Raw genomic sequence first — 24814 nt, 5'->3', positions numbered from 1 at the left:
AGTTTTCATACATACTTTAATTACAATTCTGAATGCAACCTTCTCTTTCAAATATTAATCCAAAAGAAACCACACAATGCATTTCTGATCTCATAAATGCTTGATATCTGCAATTTTATTTTTTTTCTTATCTAAATTGTGATTATCTTGGACATTTCTTGCATATTTTCAACAAATTTCTTTAATCTTTTGGTCCCTTTGATTTTTCCTGAATTTAGGGAAAACCTCTTGTCTATTTTAAGGTAATTGGTCCCACTTCTGGGTGATTTAATATTAACTGTTGGTTGTATGTCTAAGTGTGGCCCTGTGATCGACTTGCACCTGGTCCGGGGCGAAACCCTGTCTCCTGCCCAATGACAGCTGCAGAATGAGTGGTATGAATTATGAATGAATGACAATTCATATCATCTCAGAGTTTTTATTTTAGTAATTATATAGAGCTATCAGTAACTCAACTTAAGAAAATATATCTTTATGAATCCCACAGTGGGGAGATTAATCATATTCAGGTATTTAACCTCTGATTTTATGCTTTGCACTGTGTCACTCTGACCTATGGTAATGCGGCACAGCCTGCCATCTGTGTCTATTGGGCCTTCATGGGCTGCTCAACATAAAATTGTCACTTTCTTTAGAAGCTTGCAATCTTTTATGGAGCCTGCCAGCTCTGTCTGAGCTGCTGGGACTCCTTAACCTTTGGTAATAATCCTGTTGGCAATTATGGCCCCTTGATGAAGGGGCAGGGGGTGGTGGATGGAGGGGCTGGGGTTGTTATTGTTTTAGTTTTATATGCGTGTTCCAAGTAGGCCTTGGTCACTTTGTTATGTAGGTCAGTGTTACATGGAAGTCAAAGATTAATCCTGTTTTGACTGTGTGGATATCAGACAGTGGCAAACATCCTCGGTGATAGAGAAGCAGTTGGTGTGGGAATTGCCTGGCCGTCAAGAGCCCAGCACTAAGACTTATACTTTGACAACTAGACTAAGAACCCTAAAAGCTAAACCTAGTACTATACAAGGAGCGACACTAAAAACAACACGGACACAAAGACTATACAAAGAGCTACAGACCTGATCTTGGAGGTGGTTGATACATACAGTGAAAACTAATCTTAAGAACTACACTGAAAGTAGAACTGCTACAGTCAGAGCTACACAACCAACCTCTTAGTAAAATCAAAATTTTCATTTATGATTATCTTTAGGTCATTGTTATTGATTTTTTTTTTGTCTGCATGTTTGTTTTCATTTTAAGGATGTATTTGCCATAAGATGAATGACAATAAGATGCTTTTTAAGAACCAACCTCCAAAAAACAATCTCAACATTACATTTAGGTTTGTTTTTCATTAGAGGCTTCTCCATAAATGTCATCACGAAATGACTTTTACATCTTTAACAAACTTGACCTCCACTCCGGTATTTCCAAAACCACCCCACACAAGACCTCACACCCCATCTGAGAGGACATCTCCACCAGTGTTTGCTCATTTATCAAGGGATTTTAACACCCAAGACCTAGCAACCATTCATTTAACAAACTTATCAAAAAATGCAAGGTATAAGGCAAAAGTCAAAAGAAAGACATTATAAATATGCTATAGATACCCTAAAAAATTCAATACAAAATTACAGAAAAAACATACAGGTAATGAACCGTCAGTAATGCTGTTGTTTTTTTTTCTATGAGGCAGTTTGGTGATGTGTGAGGGACAAAATAAATCAGTGTGATTCTGCATAAACACAGGTGCTGTTCAGGTATGAGCATTGGAGACAGGCTCCCATTGCTTCATGCACAGTTACAGAGTCATGGAAATCAGAAGGTTGAATAAGCAGCAAGTCAAGTGTGGAATCAAACATAACAGCTTGGACTTCAGATGTTAAAACTTCTATCCAAAAAAAGCACTGCTCAAGCAAAATCACACACAGCCATGATGTTTTGTGCTACCAATCCTTTTAAACATTGTATTATTAAAATAATCAATCATCGTCTATACTGTTTCTCCTGTAGTTTGGGTCATGGAGTGCATGAGCCAATCTCAGCTATCATTGGATCCGATGCAGGTTTCACCCTGGACCAGTTGCTAGTCAACCATAGGGCCTCTTATAGAGATATCCAAAATTCACTCTCTCATTCACACGTCAGTGCAATTCAGTGTGCATGTACTAGACTTTGGGAGAAAACCCATGCAGACGCTGGGAGAACATGCAAATTCCACACAGCTGCCCTGCTTATATAGAGTGCTGGGTATGTCTATTTTAACATTCAAGGAAGTTACGGCCGGCACGGTGGCACAGTTCTTAGCGCATTGGCCTCACAGCACGAAGGACCCTGGTTTGAAGGGAATCCTTTTGTGTAGAGTTTGCATGTTCTCCCTGTGTCTGCATGGTTTTCCTCTGGGTTCTCCGGTTTCCTCTCACAATCCAAAAACCATACAGCAGGGTAATTGGAAAAAAAAGGGAAAAATTGCCCTGAATGAGTGAGTGAAAGGTTGTTTATATATGTGGCCCTGCGATTGACTGGCAACCAGTTCAGGGTGTACCCTGCCTCTCGCCCGGTGACAGCTGGGATAGGCTCCAGCATCCCTCGCGACCCTGAGTGCAGGTTAAGCGGCAGAAGATGGATGGATGGATGGAATTGTTGTTATGGCACTTAAAAATTTGCTGAACAGAAATCTCCAGAAACGTTTCTGCCCACTGTCTGAAACCCTGCAATAAGCCAACGGGATGAGTTGAAACTAACACTCGGTATAAGTAAGAGTGAATGGTCCATTATTTCTAAATGGGTTCTAGTGAATGACTAGTGTACTGTGTGTATCCCACCCAGTGTCATGTTGGATTGGCTGTGGCTCTTTAAGCAGGATCAACGGTATAGATTATGAATAATTTTGGCAAAAAATTATTATGAAAATGATTGAGAGAAATTAAATTGAGAATTACTCAGAAAAGACTGAAAATGTTAAGTAAATCTTCAGGAAATTGAGCAGCACTAGAGGAACATACAATGACAAAAGAAATTAGCATTTGATATGTGATGCCAATTGTGTTCTTATCTGTCTGCAGCTCAGGGACGTGTGCATGTAAGATGGGAGTTTATGGGCCCAAGTGTGATGAGTGCCACCCAGGGTTCTTCCATTTCAGCAGCAAGGGCTGTCGTCCCTGTCAGTGTCACAACCACACCACTTCCTGCCACCCCCAGTCTGGTAAGTGTGCACACATTCACAAAGAAATAAACAATGGATGTTTATGTTCTGTCTTTCACATTATGGGACCTCTTGAGACTTCCACCACTAACATCTAGTTTATGTCTCAACAACGCCTTGTAGAACGCCTTTTCAGAAATAAATATCTAAAAATTACAAATTTGTTTGAAATGAACTAAAAGAAAATAGCTGAAAATAAAAATATCCTTAATTTGGCTGTACTTTATTGATAAACCACTTGATATACCTAAACCAATACACTTGCTGAAACAACACTCACAAACTCACATTGATTCACAACACACAAAAAAACATAACCATACAAAAGCACAGCCACAACAATAAGTACAACTCAAATTAAATCAAAACAACGTTATTCCTTCCCTGCACCTGTAACAGAAAGTTACAAAGCGGTACAACACATGAAATTTGGGGGGAACAAACATCTATCGAAATTCAGCGAGAACATAAAGAGAGCAACGCTGCTGACAGGACAATGAGAACTTGTGCTACTCCTTACAAATATATCAGAATTGATCGAATTGTTATCGGCGATTTAGCAGCACCCTAATGAAAAGTTCAATTGAGGTGCGGACACAGAGAAAACGCAGTTATGGAGTTTGAATACTGACTCAAAACGAGCGTTTTCGGATGTAAAATCAGTATCCGTGTATTCGCTGCAGCCATCTTAAAAGCTTTTAAAAGTGTTTGTGCACCAGGTCTTAGACATGTTACAACACTCCTTGTTCCCCCAGGATCTGGTCCAACTATTTGTGTTGCATCTGCTCAACCTGCTGCTGTCAGCATGCAGTCCTTCTCCTTCGCAATGACAGGCTGTTAATTTCCTTATCAATGTGACCATTGGCTAATAATATCACAAATCGCAGTCCGTAAGTCATCATTCACTATTAACTGTAATACAGGAAGCTTTAATAGACGTGTCAGTAAAAGAAATTTTAAACAACACAGCTGATTTTAGATTTATTCATCAACTGTAAACAATTTGAAGCCAACTTCATACATAAAGACGCCAAGTCAGAAGGAATCCAAGACCTTCTCACTTTGAGGAGGAAGAGCAAACCACTGCACCACCGTGACACCTATGTTGCTTTTTCTTCTCAAAAAAAATACTTTTAATAATTTTTCAACATAACTTCTACTGTCAATTTATTTTAAAAGGAATTAAATGAAGAAGAACAATAAATGATCTGATTGAATAGAGTTAAGCTCATCACTGCTTGGCTTCTTTTTTTAAATTCATCCATATTACAGAATATTTTTGAATTGTCTTGAGATAGATTGACTTACTGAACAGTAGTTGATGAGTGCACATTTGCGATAAGAGAAATAGCCATTATAAAATATCTCATTTCCCAATTTGTGTAGAAGAGTTTTTTTTTTTTGGTATTTCCTCACTCAGTTTCCATCTCCCACGCATCTGGCTCGAAGTCTAAACCCTCAGGGAAGTGGCAGAAATAAAGATATAGGGGGACAAGGGGTTTTAAGAGCCATATGCCATTTGGTGGTAATGCGGGGCAGATGGAGCTGCATCCTGTCAGGGATTAACATAGCTCAGGTTTGACAGCCTCTATAAAGATTGGTCCCGCACACTCCTCAGGGCTCCACAAGTACGCATTGTGCTCATGCAAATGATACAGTCACAAATGTTGTGTACTTTGGACAAACATGACACTGACCTGTCACTTTTAACACGAATTAGAAACGCTGTCCTCGTACTGACCCACAGGTTTTTGGGTGCTCGATAGTACTAGGGGGTTCTAAATCTTAAAAAAAAGTTATCCTGAATATTTTAAATGACACTTCATTCAAAATAGATAGCAAAATCACAAGGAAAAGGAAAGTGTTAGCTGCAATCATAGCAACGCTGCAGTTGATTGGGGATCTTATTACATCTATAACAACTAATTAATATTCATGGCAATTATTACTTATTGGTGTTTTCTTGGGGTTGATCTATATAGTGTTCATTTGTGGTTATCACGACAGAACAAAAATATTCACATTCAGTGGGTTGGGATGAAAGAGTTTTGATTCTTGAGATCTGATTCAAACCAGATTGATAACCACGAATTGATTAACCTAAAAGAAAAAAAATCTTCTTCTATTTATGCGTTTAAAAAGGTCACGGGGATGATGTTATGTCAGATTTCCTTTTTAGGAATGGAAATGAAAGGAGGGATTTCTTGCTCATTGTTACATACTTTCCTTCTAAAATTCAAGTTATATCTTGTCAATGCAGGAAAACATCACTTTAAGGAGCCTTCTGCATATGTTTAAATAGCAGCAGATGTTAACTAATACTCATCCTTTTGCTGACATTCTCATTCAAATTTAGTGTGTATGTGACTTATTACCCCTTTTAATCTGCTTTAGTGACATTTCAATATAAGATACAAGCCTTTTTGCCCATACTGAAAAACACAAGCCTTTAGCTCTAGAAATCTTGAAACTTCTCTGCAAGCTTCTTACATGCGTGACCGTGGCACTTTAAATGTCTTTATGTCTCTGATTTTAGCATTTGTTATGTGTTACTACTAGTCGTATTTAAAGCTTTGTTATCGCTGTTAATTCATGACCCAAACACAGCAAAGCCTCCTAGCAGACTTTAATTCTTACACAGTAGATATCTTGGAGACAGGTTCAGTCATGTCTTTCAAACCTGATCTATGATGGAGGGGTGATAGGCACTGCAACTTCAGCCGCGCACATCTACTGTGACGAGGATGTGTATCATTCCTTGTTAAACCTGTCTGCTTTGACAGTTTTTTTCGGGATAATGCATTTAACTTTTAACCGTTTGCACAAAACTATCTGAAAATCTTCAATAAGTCATTTAGAGATAGGGATTCAAATATCTAAAAATGAGTAATTTCTCAATTTCTTGATGTGATTACTTATTCATTGATGAAGTTGGTGATGCTCTTTCTTGAAGATTTGTCATACATTTGTAAACAATAACAAAAACTAACAAGTATTTGACAATTTTAAAGGGAACATTTAAGAAAGAAAAAATCAAATTCTTGAAATTATATGCATGTATTTACAATGGTCATATTTGTGTAAAAACTGAAAGTGATACTCCTCTGAATATATTCTAATTTCATTGTTGTGTACCTGATTTGTGATTATCTATTCCCATGAAGATATCGTAATAGATAATAATAGATATATAGATGATCTAAACTAGGCTTCAGAATAAGGTGGTGATGTTTTTTTTCTTTATGTGTCAGTGAGAGCCGACTCTTTGAGGGACAGCAGATCTTGTTTTTGGACTCAGAAGGGCAACACTGACATTGTTTGGACATGTAGAGTGGAAGGGTAATAAATATCTGTTTAGAAGGTTTGGTTGGAACTGCCAGGCAAGAGGCCTAGAGGAAGACAAAAGAAGCGAGTGATGGATGTAGTGAACGAGGACATGAAGTTAGCTGGGTTTCTGTAGGTGGAGGCAGACAACTTGATTTGGGGACCGCTTAAGAGAACAGCCTGAAGAAAAAGAAGATCTGAATCTTTTGCCTTCGTTTCTTCCAGGAGTGTGTCTAAACTGTGAAGGGAACACCCAGGGAACCAACTGCGAGGAGTGTAAGCCTGGTTATTACCGGAACCCAAGCACCCCGCTGACCGACGCCTGTGTACAATGTCCGTGCTCCAACTCTTCCTCAACCGGCATCTGCCACACTGGTCAGTCCAACACACAGTTTGGTCGTCATGTTTTTATGCAGTGTGTGTCTGTGTGAGTGTGTGCACAGTCGCAAGCGTTTTCAGTCCATATTTCAAACGCATACAAACGATCTTTCATCTGGTTAGAAACTGTCCAATTTTTTTTTGCCCCATAATGTAACGTTGACCAGATGGAAGGTTTCGGAATTCTTGATCTGGCTTGCAGAGGTATTTGGCATGTTGTTAGAAATTGCACTCAATTTAGAGAAGGCGCTTGATGCCATATTAACACATAGATTCAGACATATTTTGATAGATGCTGGCATGTTTGCACAGATACATGCAGAAAAGAACGTTTGTTTTGCAGGCTACCGTCAGCACGTCACAGCACGTTGAATAGTTGGGGTCTAATTTCTCCAGTGTTTGAGACGAGGTACTCCACCCACCCCTGCAGGGTGTAAATATGCTTTGTCTCCAACTCATCAGTTGACGTGGCGTTTAGTATTTTCTGAGATCAGTCTGTGAATCTCAGGTATTCTTACCCCTCAAATCTACATACCACACCACAATACACTCTGTTTCCAACTGAATAACAGGGCTATGTTCAGATAATAATAGTCATTATGCAAGGTTGTTCATGAGGTAAACCAAGACTTACCAAAATGAATAGGTATTTGAGAAAAGAACAATAGATTTTCTGATGTTCTGAAATCTTGGATTTATTAAACTTGCAACATTACTCTCCTCCCATTTCCAGGCTGCCCCTCAATAAAATCACCATTCAGTAAAACCTTGATGTAGCCAATTATAACCTCAGTTTAATCAGGACTAACCTTTTTTTACTGCAGTTCCAAAAATTCGGCATAAAGCCACCTTTTATCATCCTATCATCCACATATTTGATGTCTGCTGTGCTCTTTGATTTATTTGTAAAATTCCCTAAACCATTAGATTGACAGCTATCAGGTGGAGCAAAGAAGCAAAGAAATTATTTTCACTTTTACGAGGAGACCCGTTTTACCCATTTAAGTCTCTGACTTACATTTGATGGTTACATAGATTGGATTCTTTACCATGTTTAAAACAAGTTTTTTTTCAATCTGATATTTTACTGAAGTATTTACAAAGCAGCATTCATCTATCATGCTGATGGGAGTTCAATCTTCAGTACAGATCACTGGGTAACAATGACCTTCACCTAATTTAACAACCTCAGATCAGTTTTTGATTTTAGTCATGCTATTTCTTGGGCAGGTTGGTCGATGTAGCTTAAACCAGTTCACATTTGCATATAGGCCTATATGTCCCAATAAATGTTATTCTCCTCCACTTGGAATATTGCTATCTGCCATCATGTAGTATTGTGCACTGACATGCAAACACTGCCCTCACATAATGGTGAACATGTCACCGTTTAACCCCAGAGTTCATGTTGATGGCATGTTACCAAACAAAAACCAGGATTAAGCGTCATTTTAGCTTGCGACTGATAGGCAAGACTTAGTAACTTTAGAAAGATGGATCGCTTTTTGTGGACGCTAAGAATTTTCTGCTGTGACCTGATCATTATACCATCTGATAACTTGCTCAAGTCAGCTTTTATTGCAGAGATTTTGTGATTGCTAAATTATGACCATAATTTATTCCAGAAATACAATTAAAATGAAAAAAAAAACAAACTTGAAAATGAATCTTAATGTAGTGGGAAATACATGCTCGCTTGTGAACTGCTTCTGATTGAGGTGCAGACATTTTTTGTCCTGCACTCAGACAGCCACCATTGATCTAGTTAAAACGTATTGACAATTATTCGAATGAGAATTTGCCTTTATTTTAGAAGTCATTAGGAAATGGAAGGATGTACTACATTTCTGTAATATCCTGTTTGCAATACTCTGGAATACAGCGGTTGCAATTATATTGTTTGTTTTGAGACAAAGAAAAATCCAAAGGTAGATATATCCATCAATCTGTCTTTCCATTTTAGTTTCAATAAAAACAAAGGTTATGATTATTTTCGCCATAATTAGGCTACTCTGCTCTTTTTTAGAGTTTTTCACTTTTGAAAAGGAATGCTGGGGATTCCTGATGTGAAAGAGACTCAGGATATAAGGACTAATCGACATCAGCAGAAGAAACATTGTTAACTTGTTCCTCCTGTCACTATGTGGCCCACATGCCCTCTTTTCTCCCTGCATGGCAACAACCCTGTGCAGATGCACTCAGGCTGTCAGGTTGTGTTTGCCAGGGACCACAGTGAAGGTTGCAGAAGGGGCGGGGGTGTGGGGGGGCATGAAGATGAGGACAAGCTTAGCTGGGACAGTGTGAACACAGCTGGGCCATTTCAGCACCACTCAGGCAGTAACGGAGGGGGATGGGCGGCGTCACATTGTCTGTTCAGACGGAAACACTACCGAAGAGTGACCTCAGGAGGAAAGTGATCAAAAACTGTATTGGAAAATGCTTATAGCCTGTGGAGGAGGTTTGCAGAGCCCCCCCCTTCCTCAAAAAAAGAAAAAAAAAGTAGGTGTTGCCCGGCAACACAGTCAAATGAAGAGGTGTGTTATCATGCTTTCTAAATATGCGTATGAAGCCTGTTGCAGTGAATGAGGCCTCCCTTCTGCCGCTCAGAGAGGTGAAGCAGAGCACTGTACCAGTTCAGAATGTGGGTCACACATATTAAATCATCCACGTATGATATGACTTGCACACGCCGGGACGGGCTGACAGCCATATTTTTTTTTTTTTTTTTTTTTTGTGCGTGTTCTTCTTTCACCTGCCCCACAGTCTGCAGCAGTAGGCAATGTAAACAAGCCTCTGGCAGCACCGAGCAGCTCAGGTTTCCTCCTGTTATATAAGGCAGCAGGCTGAGTGCCTTTGAACCTTCAGCAGAGGTTAAATCAAGCTTATCAGCTCCAGAGCCAGAATGCAACACCATCACATGACCGTTGAAGGAAAAGAGCAACATCTAGGCCAATAAAAGGCCCTTATCTGTGGGAATCTTCACATGCCCAATAACTCTAAATGTAGCACATCTGTCTTTTTTTTTTTTTTTTATCCTTGATGCCACCTAGTGGATGTTTTCAAAGTGACTGTCAAGATGTGAGGATAACAAATGGAATTTTATTTCCCATGAGCCCTGGAGACACTGAGGGAATCCACCTACCCTTTCAGAGCAGCTGAGCTACTCCAGAGAATGTGACTATGTGCAACTTCATGTCGTCATTGTATAAAACCTGTAAACCTGGAATCCGGCTTCAGTGGAACTGGACTAAAATTTAGATTTAGTTATATACTCAGTATAATACAAATATTTTTAACTTCACTGAAGTATCTATTAGTTCATTATCCACACTGAGCACATCCAAGCTGTCATTAGGTGAGAGATGGGGTCTATCCTAGAACGTCGCCAGTTATTCACAAGGCCACAAAAAGGCAAACAAAAACATTCGCATCCGGGCAATTTAGGGTCTCCAATGAACCGAAGGATACCGCATAGACACAGGGAGAATATGCAATCTCCACACCGAAAGGCCCCCTGTTGGAATCGTACTGAGAGACCTTTTGCAGTGAAGAAAGCAGAAGCCCTAACAACTGTATTGTCTTGCACCCTCCCACTGAAACAATAGAACAATTAACAAAAAACTTTTGTCAACACCACCACAAGTACAAAAATTTACAAACACAAAATGCTCAAGTTTTAATTTTCTTTTATCAAGATTGGAAAGGCACCTCCACATAAGTTACAGTTTGCCTATTTTCCAAAAATGAAAATCAACATAATGGGGAAAAAAAGCAAACATTTACATATGCTGGAAAATTATTTTGGAATTACAACTATTTTCTCAACTATTTTCTCATCAGAACTCAAAAATGCTTTTAGCTGGAAATAAAGCAAAATGAATATCTGAGCTGCTCTGCATTGCCACCAACTCTGAATACCTTTGGTGTTGGTTACATTTACTTTTAAATGTTAAAAAGCGGTCATTTGTAGTCTTGTAGCACATTGTCGTGTACCATTCCAGCATTGCAGTACTCATATGGTGTAAGGTCAGACTCGTCTACTCTGCTGAAATTCCTGGCTTGCACGAGTTTGTCCAAGGTCCTTATCCCTCTCGAGGGATTCAAGAGGAATGAGGACATAAGAGGATGAGGGTACAAACTAAATTGTAGGAAAAAAAAAAAACATTCTGCTATCTTAGGCATTTAACACCTGTTTTTGAGATATTTTTAATCCCTACTGCCAGCATTTTGACATTTTATTTCAATAATACACAATAGACTTGAAAGTCCCTTATAGTTCATTACTGCAATTTAGAATCAAGGGCAACTGTATATCCAATTGGTATTGCAGGAGCTGAGCTATTTAGTCAAAGGTTGAGGGTGAAAAATAAGTTTTGGATGTTGCACTTTTAAATGTTGTATAATTTTAGTTTGTTACATCTGTAAACGCACATGAAGAATGAGAGACACCTGACTAATCCGGTGATAGTTTGTCCATGTGTGTTCTTTGCTTCGACCAGTTCCTCTAATTTTCATACAATTTCACTTTATTGTTTTAATATGAATGTTCAGAATCTTATACATTTCTGAAAATAAGCTTCAAAGCAACAACTATTATTCCAAAAATACTATAGCCAAAAAATTTAGTCCAACAGCTTTAGTTTTTATATTATAAAAACATAGTGGAATTGTCACAGCCTCGTGGTAAAACATTGTGGTTAAGAGTGCAAAAGTCATCTGTGTTTGCTCAGTAAGCCTAAAATATTCATGTGAAATTCTAAAGACTGATGATTTGCAACACTTATAAATCTGTATATGTCAGTCTATATATAAAATATTGAAGGATTTAGTGTGTCAGGAAAGGGAAAATGAAATTAAAATGAAAATAGCCAATAAACTTTCATTTGTATTCAAGTTTACATAAAAAAAAAAAAAAAAAAAAAATTCATCATGGCAATAACTTTAAGATATTAAAACTGCCAAAATCATCATTACCATGCACAAACATGTAATACTATAAAACCTGGTGGTGTGTGGGCATGATTGCGAATACAGCTGTCACAATGGGTTGTTGAATACACACTATATGACCAAAAGTATTCCCTCACCCATCTAAATAATCCGAATCAGGTGTTCCAGTCACTTCCATGGGCACAGGTGTATAGCATCAAGCGTGCAGACTGTTTTTATAAACATTTGGAAAAGAATGAGTCTATGAATTCCAGCGTGGAACTGTGATAGGATGCCACCTGTGCAATGAATCCAGTCGTGAAAGTTCCTCGCTCCTAAATATTCCGCAATCAACTGTATTATAAGAACATGGAAGTGTTTGGGAACGACAGCAACTCAGCCGAGAAGTGGAGCGGGGAAAGCGGATACTGAGGCGTACAGTGCGAAGAGGTTGCCAACTTTCTGCAGATTCAATAGCTACAGACCTTCAAACTTCACGTGGCCTTCAGATTAGCTCAAGGACAGTGCGCAGAGAGCTTCTTAGAATGGGTTTCCATGGCCGAGCAGCTGCATCCAAGCCACACATCACTAAGTGCAACGCAGTCGGACGCAGTGGTGTAAAGCACGCCGCCATTGGACTCTAGAGCAGTGGAGACGCGCTCTCTGGATTGGTGACTTGCACTTCTGCATCTGGCAATCTGATGGACGAGTCTGGGTTTAGCGGTTGCCAGGAGGACGGTACTTGTCTGACTGCATTGTGCCAAGTGTGAAGTTTGGTGGAGGGGGATTTATGATGTGGGCTTGTTTTTCAGGAGCTGGGCCCGGCCCTTTAGTTCCAGTGAAAAGAATTCTGAAAGCTTCAGCATACCAAGACATTTTGGACAATTCCATGCTCCCAGCTTTGTGGGAACAGTTTGAAGCTGGCCAATTCCTTTTCCAACATAACCGTGCACAAAGCAAGGTCCATAAAGTCATGGAGGACAGAATCTGCTGTGGATGAACTTGACTGGCCTGCACAGAGTCCTGACCTCAACCCGATAGAGCACCTTTACGATGAATTTGAGCGAAGGCTGAGAGCCAGGTCTTTTCGTCCAAGATCCGTGTGTGACCTCACAAATGCGCTTCTGGAAGAATGGTCAAAAATTCCCATAAACACACTCCTGAACCTTATGGACAGCCTTCCCAGAAGAGTTGAAGCGGTTATAGCTGCAAAAGGCGGGCCGACGTCATATTGAACCCTTTGGATTAAGAATGGTGATGTCACTTATGTTCATATGCGAGTCAAGGCAGGTGCGCAAATACCTTTGGCCATATAGGGTATGTTAAATTTGTTTAAAGCTAAAACATTTTCCAAAGCTTTAACATGAGCAGATTTAGTGAACATAAAGATGCATCTACTTACCTGCATCACGGACAGTTCGCTGGGCACAAAATAAAAAGAAATTGCTGATAACAGTGCACATGAAAATGTTTAAAAAGATCCAAATACATCACAAGAAAACTTTGGTTAAACATTTCCAATGATAAGGAATGTTATATGGTCTCGCACTGTATTATGTCACCTGGGGGGGGTGACATCACACTGATGTCTCACAGTAATGTTTCCATAGAAAGGTTTTCTCTATATTGAGAGGATGATAGGTGCAAGATAGTGTCAAAGAAATATAAGACACATAGTAAATAAAGAATAGCTCAGGAAATAGAAATAAAGCCATTGGGAAGGAAGAGCCATAAGTAAGGACACAGCCAGAGAGGAGGAAACAACCATGGAGGAGGGAAAAGTCCTAAACGAGGACACCTACTTTTACTGGTGCCACAGCACAAGATATTTTCAGAATATTTTGATGATTACATTACTTTTCATTTTCTGTGTTGTCATCATTCTGGAGAGGAAAGAAAATGAAACTCTTTTAAATTCAAATCAGAAAAATTACAACCTTATTAAATGTAGGATCAGGAAACTGGAAATAAGGCTGAGTCAGTTTTTGAGAAATATCACCCTGGAAGCAAGAACAAGTGGTGAACCAGTTTGGTATTCAACTGATTCAACACCAAGAAAAATCACTTCTGGAAACGGACAGTGGCCAATCGGGAGGAAGAAAATAAAAATCTTCAATTCAACTATTCCCTGTGTAAATATTGTGGAACATGAATACCATCAACTGGAAGTTAATTTAAATCCCAGTTTGAGAAACACGTCAGTCCAGTGTCAAATTGAAGAGGACGAGAGGGAACTACTCTTGAATTCAAACCATCACGATTTGATAAGCTTTCGCTGCTTCTAAATAATACTTTCACCGATACTACACTGGCTAATGAAGCTAAAACTACGTGGCAAGTGGAGAAAGAGAACAAGGAAATGCTTTTGAATCCTATTTTTAAATATAACCCAAATGGAAAACAAGATGAAACAACTGGATTTGCAAATGAATCTTTGAGACATGTTTGCCTCTCAATGGAGAGGCATGAAGAGGAAATTCTTTTAAATTCAACATTTTAACCAAATGGAGCTGCAAGTCTGGGAACTGCCATCAAACTAAATGAAGTAGTAATTCAGTGTAAAATGGAAAATGGACCTTTTAAATTCAAGTCTCCAACATACAACCTTGTAGAAAATAAACAAATGGCTGGAAAGTTATTTATCTGAATTTTAAAGAAGTACAATCCTGGTTAATGAAGCGATGGAAAAACTGGTCACATGGACCGTAAAGCAATCGAAAAGCTTTTAAATCCAACTCCAAGAGTTTAACCAGCTGGTTCTGCGAATAAATGGGTCTTTGAGAACTGCAACTATGGCAAAGGACGAGCTAAAGGACAGCGTAAAATTGAGAAGACAAGGAAAGATCTTTTTAGAAATGTCACCCCGGCAAAAGTTAGCAACCCCACGGGGGCAAATGGCGAGGAACAACAGCAAAATGCTTTAAATTCAACTCTCCAACAATGTAACTACTTGGACCTGCAGTTAAATGAGTGCTTGTCAAATGCCAGTTTCACAAGTTATAACTGCGTCAAATGGAGAGGGAAGTCAAGGGAAGGCTATTAGTTTCAACTCTTAACAAGTTGACCACTTGGAACAGCAACTAAATGAGCGTTTAAATGCAACCTGGTTACTTACAAACGAACACAGCAGAAAATGGAGTGAAAAGCAAGGGAAACGCCTTTTAAATTCAAATCTTTGCAGAGTTTTTAATTTGAGGTTGCTGCTAAATGAAGCTTTTAAAAAGGCAGTCGTTGCAAACAATTAAAAAAAACAACCCATTTTGAAATGGAGCACTTTAAATAACCAGAGCTCCAATTAAATTCATCTTTAAGAAAATAGTCTGGCAGCTTTAGCAAAAAAGGAAAGGAAGGCAATACAGAGAAAGGACATGGAAAAGATGTCATATTCATTCAACAGCTTTGTCTAAATGTAAATTAATCTTTGGTAAATTTCACATGGGCTGATAACAAAAAGGACAAAGCTTTTGAATTCAGTTCTCCACCAATTTAACCACCTTATGCTTCGACTAAATGAGACTTTGGCGGTTAATGTCAAGTAGAAAGCAAGGGAGAGGTTTTTAAATACCGCTCTCCAATTATTTAACCAACTTGAGAAACGACTAAATGCGACTTTGGCAAATGGAAAGGGAAGTTAAAGAAAGGTGTCCTGTCCTCATGAAGTGTTGACCCAAGAATGTACTCAGCTTTCCAGACAGTTACACACTCTTCAAACCCCGAGGAACACGCTGATGTGTTGAGTTGGTAATCAAGTGCGAAAATGTGGATAAAACCAGGGATAAAAAAAATAAATATTGTAACATCAATATGCAATTAGTCACAAAAAACAGGTGGCAATTAGTAAAGTCAACTGCTGTTAGCTTAGATGGCATTTTTCCAAACTGGATCCAAATAATATAATGTGTTGCTTTTTTCTGAGCTAATACCGATGTATTCAAGTTGCTTTTATGACAAATAAATAATATAACTCACAGGTGTTGCCATTTATAAACTCTGAAAGCATGGGCGGCAGTAGATGAGCACAGACTTGGCAAAATCTTCAGAAGACAGCGTTGGAACAAATGACCTCATTTCCTGTTTCTGAAGTTGATGTCATAAAATTCACAAAATAACCACTAGGGCAGACCTGGGCATGTTTCGGCCCGCGGGCCACATCCGGCCCATTTTTCTTTTTTATCCGGCCCGCCAAACTATATTTTAATAAGTATTTTCAATCAATATTGAATTTAGAAACTCCTTGTTTTTTTTTTTTTCGTTTTGTTTAATTTTGTATGGATGATTACACACAAAATAATGTCGGCACATTTATATGATCATGAATGATTGTAAAGTTGAAATAAAATGCCAAAATGTTTAAATATTTAAATTGCAATTTTCATTTTGTTCAATTTACTTGATACCTAGTTGGCCCATGCATAAAAATCAAATAAGAAATGTGGCCCGCCAGCCAAAATAATTGCCCACCCTTGCACTAGGGCATAATATCTGCAATGCAAAAAGAATTTTTTTTCCCCCACAAAGGCTTTTAAATTCAACTCTTCAACAATTTCAACAACTTGAGCACCAATTAAATAAGACTGGCAAATGAATCAGTTACTCATTGTCGAATGGAGTAGAAAGCAATGGAAAGGCTGTTAAATTCTACTCTCCAAAAGCAAGACTTACAATTGATTGGAATTGCAATTAAGTCTGAAGAAAGTTGGTTTGGTAAGCGAGGCTAAGACATAGTGTTGATGGACAAAAAAAAAAGGAAAAGCTTTTAATTTTCAACTCTTAAACAATTTAACTTACTTACTCTCTGACCAAATGACACTTTGGTGAATGCACAGTATTACAGTGGAAATTTAGGAGGGAAGTTAAAGAAATACCTTTTCAAATCTCCAACAACTTAACTACCTTGGTCACTAACAACCAACAACCCTACATGGTTGATTTGTGGCTGACAAGCTAAATAACATAAAGTTTTGAGGACAATAGAACGAAGCCCCCTCCCGCTTCAAATGTTCCACACAAATGCCGGTCCCAAAGAAATCTTTTGGTATTTGGTATCAAATATTTTTAAATTCTTGATTTATCCCTTGAAGGAAATTATTAATCCTCTGCTTTTATCCCATCATGGAAAATCTATGGGAAGTGTGCAGAGATGGGTTTAGTGTCCTGCTCAACAGCACTTCGGGTAGGAGGAGATTGTAAATCAAACCAGGATTATTTTTTTTTTGTTCCAAGATGACCGCTCTCACCAGCCGACATGCCGCCCCAAATAGATAATAAGCTCCCTTAAAATTGCATGAAACGATATTGAAGAAACCGCTAAGGCAGTAGCTTCGCCGAGCAGTTTTACTGTATCAACCCTTGATATCCCGTATCGTCTTCAGACTCGAGTGGCTCTGCAGAGTGTGATCTCTGCCTGCATCACTTCAGCGGGCCCAGATGCGACCAGTGCGGCGCCGGCTTCTACAAAGTGTCCAAGGTCTGCGTGCCATGTGACTGCAACGGAAACGCAGATGGCCAGGCGACCCCCCAGCTCTGCCACCCGGAAACCGGACACTGCTTGCACTGCATCAACAACACTGCTGGAAAACATTGCCAGCTATGCGCCCCTGGATTCAAGGGTGATGCTCGTGCACATAACTGCACCCGCCTGGGTAAGACCGAACTGTAGTTTGCATATTATGTTATTCCTTTATTACAGACATTGGGAGTTGCATCGCTTTCCTCGTCCCTGAAATGATCTGGAAAGTCACCCCGAAAAAAATTAAGCGAAAACCCTGCAAACGAATCTCCCGCGATGTGAGAAAATTCACCTCAACATATGCAACATATTGAAAATGTAATATGAAATTGACGGAAAATTAGAAAATTATTTACAAATAATTTTGCAAATTGCAAGAAATTTTCTGTAATGTTATGCAAAATTATCTTAAACACCACAAACCGTTATCTTGTAATCTGAGCGCATCCGGTTTTTCAAGTCACCATTCTCAGTTACAATTAAAGTCAAATCATTGGTATATAAATCCAATTCAAAGTGCAGTTCTGAGAGGGAAATTGATATTTATCTAAAGAGTTTAGGAAAATCATGAACCTTTACTTCACAAGAACGTGTTTTATATTAGGAATACATGCTTGAAAATGTGCATTAATAAAGGTAAACACCTGTTTGATATCTTAACATCTTAATTTAATTCAAATTTTACTTTTGATGTGTACAGAGGTTTTATGGTAGTAAGTTCAAAATATACTAAATTACAAATTCATATCTTAGCATAACCATATTCAGTAGTAATAATAGTGCACAGCTAAGCAGTGGAGATGTTCAGTGATCCAATGAAAGTGTTTTTGTTCTGTACTTTTCCTTCAGGCAACGCTGGTGTTTCGTAAGAGAAAGACCAGCTGGAGCTGCCAGTTTCAAGACAGCTTAGTGTCACTGCAGGCCCGATCTGGCCCACTTCCCTTTGAATCATACACATTTACATTTACAGAGCTGTAGAGAGATGTGGAAAAAGAAATCCTAATATCATCATAGTGCAGAGTTCATTACCAGTATACAAAATATCATTTTTTTAATGAAAAAAACAATAGATGAGCATGACACAGCATATCTTATTTTCCCATTAAAAAGCATAATATGTGATGTGTCATTTTTGGCATAATTGTCTGCAAATTTTCAGCTGTTTGTTTGAGATTTTTAGGTTGCTCTTTGCTTATTTTTTGGTGTAATTTCCTCATGAATTTTAAGTGATTTGCAGGTATTTGAAAAGACTTCCTTGTTAAATTAATTCATTCTGTTCAGTTTCATTCGTAATTATAGATACACTTGGATACAATGGTAACATTGATTTATTTTTTGTATTTTTTTTGAAATAATCTCAAAAAGCAATGGGCTCACCTATAACAATAATAATAATAAAAATAATAGTAATTATTATTATTATTTTTTGTTGTTGTTAAGCATACAATACAATGTTGTAATAATGTATAATGATCCGGGAAAATCTTGTGCTGCTGTGCAGATTTATTAAACATATATATATTTTCTTGTCAGAGATTGTCAAAATCGATTACCTGTAAGAACTATAATATGTTATAATATCACTGTTCCCTTCAGAAATGTAATTGTTTCTAAAAAGGACGTTTTTTTCGTTTAAAAATATCTTGTTTTCTCTTCCATATGTTAACTTTCACTCTGATAAAGTAAATTGTTTGGGGGGGGGCCTTAAATGATAACGGCGATATTAGATCATTATCAAAATGTTGAAAATAATTTCTTTAGAGATACCCCCTCTTAACCGATGGTTTTTTGATGAGGGTCTTTTTTTTTCCTATGTGGGTCTGACAACTTTGTGTTTTGTTTTCTCCTCAGCCGCCCCGCTCATACCCATATTAGCTACTGCAACAGATGCGCCTACATCTACTGCATCCCCATCCATCACGGCCGGCACTGCCAGCTCTCTGACCACCACCAAAACGTGGGGCGTCCCCGCCGCTGCAACGAGCAGCAACACAAGCTCCACCACGGCCACCACACAGGCCCTGCTTACCAGCTTGAGCAGCCCCACAGACAACACCACTGCAGCCCTGACCGAGGTGTCCTGGACACAATTCAACATCATCATCCTGGCCGTCATCATCTTGGTCGTGGTAGTGCTTCTAGGTTTCGTGGGAGGCGTGTACACATACAGAGAGTACCAGAACCGCAAGCTCAATGCGCCCTTTTGGACCATCGAACTGAAGGAGGACAACATCAGCTTCAGCAGTTACCACGACAGCATCCCCAATGCCGACGTGTCAGGCCTCCTGGAGGACGAGGCCAACGAGGTGGCGCCCAACGGCCAACTGGCACTGACCACACAGGGCAACTGCTACAAGGCTTAGGGCCACCTCCATCGCAGGTCCGCATCACATTCCAGATATACAAAGCTGCTGGAAAGTACTGAACCCAAAGCTCCTTTATTTACAACTGCTTCTGTTCCCCTGTTCATCATCGCAAACTGACCGATCGAGAGGGATGTGATCAAAATGCGGAAGGCAAACACAAAGTTGTCTTGAAACTTTCTGGCTTTTGATATGCTCTTTTTTTTTTGGGAGGGTGGGGTGGGGTGGCAATGTAAAGGGTCCAAAGAAAAAGCTTTGTTTTTTTTATTTCACTGGCACAGGGCAGTGTGGAGAATCATAAGGTGAGACAGTGCCGTGCTTCAGCTGCCCCTGAAACAATGATCTGACAGGACCCGGGCATTTCAAAATGTTTTTAATGGACTGCATAAGTTATAGTAGATCACGCTTGACGCGATCCGAAATGGAGACAATGATTGTTATTTAATGAATTTTTATTCTGTTCTAATATTATTTATTGGTTGACAAAATGCTGCACATGTATGATGTGTTTCCTCATGGTATATAATCTCATGTGTTGTCCAGTTAACATCAGTTTCCATGTCCAGTGTGTGTGTTTGAGTCGTAGAGGAAGATGAAGACTGCTGGCACAAAAGTTATTTTCTGTTTATAGCATCCCATCTTTCTGAAAGCATGCCAGGTCACCTGATGTATCCATGAGGAGTGTTTCTTTGAAAGACTTAATACAAACTCACTATTTGGCACAACTGGAGGCCAGTAACTTGACACGAAAAAGCTCACTTGTAATCAGATCTGCTCTTTGCTGTCTACCTCAGCAAAATCCGAACAAACCAGTAGGAAAGGCTTTACGACCTAGTGTTTGCTGACGTGGATAATGTTCCAGAGCCTGCCGGATTTGTTATCACCACCAATCACATTGGCATCCGAGGGGATGCACTTTAAAGTCTCGCACCTGATCTGGGTTCCATGTTTTCTGTGTTGAGTGCACTTTTCTTTAAACCTAATGATCAGACTTACTCCTCAGGTACTGGCTCTTTCCCTAATGTGATATTTGTAAATAAATTCTTGTAAATGAATGTGAATAGTAGCACTATTACTGTACAGGTAGTAAACTGTGTGTACACTGTCATGCAACCAGCTGCCATCTTTCACTTTGCTGGGTTGCCACGTTGCCCTGCAGCTTTTTGTATTTTGATTTCTTATTCTCAATAAACATAATCATATAAGCAGCTGCAGGAATCCAACGCACCACCAACTGTTTATGTGCAGAGTAAGTCAGAGCTAAAATCTTAAATAAAACATTGGTTTACTTCTGTGTTTGTGTGCCTGCAATATTTTCTCCTTTTCCCTTTTAGAAGTTACATTCTGCTCTTACGAGTGTGGTGGAATGTTGGAAAAACGCTGGTGTTATTTGAATGCGTAATACTGCTGCCAAATATGTTTCATCGTTCATGTTAGAACACATTAAAATATGTATACTGTGAATATGTTAAATTGAATAGTCATGAAAAAAGGGCACTGTATTGTAAAAGGTCCATGGAATATATCCCAATGAAAACAGTAAAAAGGTCCTGTTTAAACTAATAAAACCACAAAGTATACCAAAAAGCAACACAACACTACATTAGAAATACCATGGATAACGTTCATAATCTCATGTTTGCAGTTTGTGTTTTCAACATAGTCGTCAAGTCCGATTTTATTTATAGTGTTCACTAACAACACATTGTCTCATTAAACTTTACATGTAGATGTAGAGAGGGTGTGGACCACACACTTTATGATTGCGGAGCCAGATGTGTTTTTTTGTTAAATCCATAAGCCTCCACAAGTGGCGGTTTATTGTATTTTTGGGTCTTTTTCTTTGGCAGTCTCCAAACAGAAAGTGAGAACAGGTCCTCTTCTGTGGCAGAGATGGAATTTCCATCTGTGTTTTATCTTGAGTAACCGACTAGTCTCACTTGTCTTGTCCTTGGAGTTTGGTCTAAGGAGTATTTTTGTGGGATAAAAAAGCTTTGCGGGATAAAAACGACATTAACACAGCACATGCAAGAGCACAACTATTTTGGAAACATTTGCTTGTGGTTAGCATTTGACAAAAAAAAAAAAAAACAGTCTCTAACGTGATTGGGAACCGCTACATAATCTACAACGAAATCCCGTAACATATCTTAGTTTGTATAAAATTGCAAAAAAAAACTTTGCACTCATAGGCCACCATTGTCTATGTTGCAATGCTGTCTGGGTAGTGACGTCACGAGGTTGCATCGGGCTCGGTCCCGTTCACTTTACCGCACGGTGCAAAAACATCTCATCAGATGTCAGATGTTTCTTCTGCAGTAGAAGGTCGTTGACATCCACACTGCGAACATCCAGAATCTCCTACCTGATGCATTTCTTCAAGCATGCCTCAGTGGATCTTGGACCTTTCGTATGCTTGTGTAAGAAAACCGTGTGCACGACGTTCAGCTTTAGCGTCTATTCAAAACTAGCAGAATCCGTAAGCTCTTTCAGCAGGTCAAGTCGGCTAAATGCATCCGTATAGAATTGGTGAGAACACAGCGGCGGATCCTTCGAAAGTTGTGTACATTCACAAACTATTTCCCACTCCTTTCTTTTCTGATTGTCCCTTGGAAAGCTGTATAGACTTTAATCGCTCCCTTTGTTTCCCTTGGATTGGAAGTTGCAGCCAAAAGCAGCACGATGTGGCATTCTTACCATATATAACATACCATATTGAGCGAAAGTAAACACTAGCAGAAAGCCAAAGTTAACACATGCAACCTTTCTGAATCATCAACCCTGCACACATTGCGTCGGTAAAACAATAGCGGCGCCCCTTGGTAAAAATGTTACAAGTACCGATTTTTTAAAAAATAGTAATTTTTTATGCTTTTATAACAACACATTCCAGTATGAGACAAGAATCCAATTAGTCCATTCAGGTGGGCTTCCCTTTAAACCAAAACGTATTTTCCCATGAGAAACAATTTGAAATGGATGGATCCATTACAACTCCTTGAATGAAAGGTCTTTTATGACTTTTTAAATGTATTTTTTGTGCAAAAGATTGCATATGACAATTGAAACTTCCTTTCAATACCGATGACTCTGCTTCGCATTCACCAGGTTTCCCTCCTCGCGAAAGATCTATCCAAAGAGACATGTTTTATGATGTTTCTAAAGTGAGACACAGCGTTGTAACAACACATCTGAGCACTTCAGGGTCTCCGATGAACCTGACGCTTGTTTTTTTGGAAAGAATCCGGAGGAAAATCCATTGAACCAGGGACCCTCACTGTGCCAGCGTGCCACCCACAAGGCGTCATAGAATTTAGAGCTTCACCCACATTGCACACTTAATATCCATCAGTGAAATGAGAACATCCTGCCTTCCCTCATCTCAGACAGCTCTATTTCTCAAAGAACTCGGTGAAAGATATCAGTCCTCGGAGGCTGGGAAAGCAGGCCAGGTCGCGGTAAATGGAGGCGTGGATCGCACAGACCAACTGAAGACATACCGTACTGTATTTGGAACTTCGAATCCATTTCCAAACCAAACAAGTTTAGCCACGTGAAATTAGTCTAATTGTGAAATAATCTAAGCATAAATGTCTCCTCTTCTTAGCAGAAAGAAAACAGTTGTTTGCTATTGGTCCAGCCGGTCTTTACTGTTTAACGTTGGTCAAAAGTCATCGACCAAAATATCACACTAAATGATGAGGGAATAGAATGAAAGAAAGAAACATACAAAAACAGCAGAACTGATATACTGTTTTTAATAAATTTGATTTTTTTTTTTTTAGGTCACATTGATAAAATAAAGGTAATTTGGAATGTAAAAAATAAATAGCTACAAATTGTTTCATATTTGGGCCTTTTGGCTCCTGCCCGAGCCTAACTCAAAAGGCCCCATCAGTGTTTTGGGCCTTCCGAGGCTTCCTTTTGAAACCTTGACTGAGTGTGTGGGTGTCATTTGATTCTCTAGAGCTGTGGTGCCACACCCTCGTATGGATACAGTGCATTAAGAATCACACCCGTTATTTGTAAGATCACATCTGGTGCAGATTGATACTGATACTCATTGTGCCTGTTGTACATACTGTACAGTCAATAGGTTGTTATAATATGGTGCCTATTAAACATGTAACAAGGGACTCAAATAAATATTTTATTAAATCCCACACTTTTCATTCATTCTACATTTTGAAGGACAGGCAAATACATTGAGAGAAAAAAATAAAATACAATGAATACGGAACGAATGGATAACAAAATCACAAAAGCAGGACCAAACAACACAAAACAGCAATAAACAAAATAGTGTGGAAAGGGGAGTTCCCAAATTGTTTAAGAAAACAGATCAGGCCGGTGTGGTGGATCCTCTGCTATCAAAGATTATTAAGACACTAGATTAACTGTGTTCATTTCTCAAAAAAACAAAACACTTAGCCCGGGCGCATGCATGTCCGTGTACTGGGTGTGGGAGTGGACACCTCTGCTGCTGTGCAAATATTTTATTTAAGCGTGATTAGACATTTCCCAGACAGTCATTCAGCTACTATCTGTAGCTCATGCAGCACCGACAGCTGAGGACACTTGGATGATTCAGCAGACAAAAAACACTCAAAAGACAAACAAATCACGCAAACTTGAAAAGCTGGATTACAGTTAGTCTTGCATGCTGTGTGTTAATGGATTCTCTGGACGTGTGATGAAAATCCAATTTTCCAGGTTCATCTTTTATTTTAAGGCGGTTTGCGTTTTCATGTTTTTGCAGAAAAGTTCAACATTCTAAAAGACATCCTTAGTGCAGTGAGGAGACTTGAGAAACACAAAATAGAAAAATGCTGTCATCTTAAGTTGATGAAATTTAAGCCTTCAAAACGTTATCGGTTCTTGAACCTCCTGAGAACCCAGCTTTAGTTTGTTGGCATTTTAAAATGTCTCCTAAGTAGTTTGGATCCGTAGTAGAACCTAAGTTAGTGTTCTCAGTAACATCCTGTAACATGAAACCAGTTTTAGCAAAAACGATCCTCACATTGGTGTATTGTTTTTGGTTATGTTCCAACATCCTCAGAGACGTTATTCAATTTTACATGCAAAATCACACAATAAGCATTAATATAC

The 24814-nt window shown here is 39.0% G+C and overlaps 1 protein-coding gene across 1 annotated transcript in view; it reads left to right on the top strand.

Annotated features, from left to right (window-relative positions):
* LOC147221628 (multiple epidermal growth factor-like domains protein 9) overlaps positions 1-20999 on the top strand; it is a 37672-nt gene extending 16673 nt beyond the window's left edge. The window contains exons 3-6 of the mRNA XM_086169930.1: positions 3063-3202; positions 6752-6901; positions 17206-17475; positions 19194-20999. Of these exons, the coding sequence (XP_086026056.1) occupies positions 3063-3202; positions 6752-6901; positions 17206-17475; positions 19194-19705 (1072 nt within the window). The 3' untranslated portion in view covers positions 19706-20999. The remainder of the gene's footprint in view (positions 1-3062; positions 3203-6751; positions 6902-17205; positions 17476-19193) is intronic.
* Positions 21000-24814: the final 3815 nt, after the last annotated feature.

Source organism: Fistularia commersonii, chromosome 22, assembly GCF_037954325.1.
Source record: "Fistularia commersonii isolate RoL2024-O1a breed Wild chromosome 22, RoL_Fcom_v1.0, whole genome shotgun sequence".
NCBI classification, from domain to species: domain Eukaryota; kingdom Metazoa; phylum Chordata; class Actinopteri; order Syngnathiformes; family Fistulariidae; genus Fistularia; species Fistularia commersonii.
This window is presented reverse-complemented; position numbering and strand designations above follow the sequence as displayed.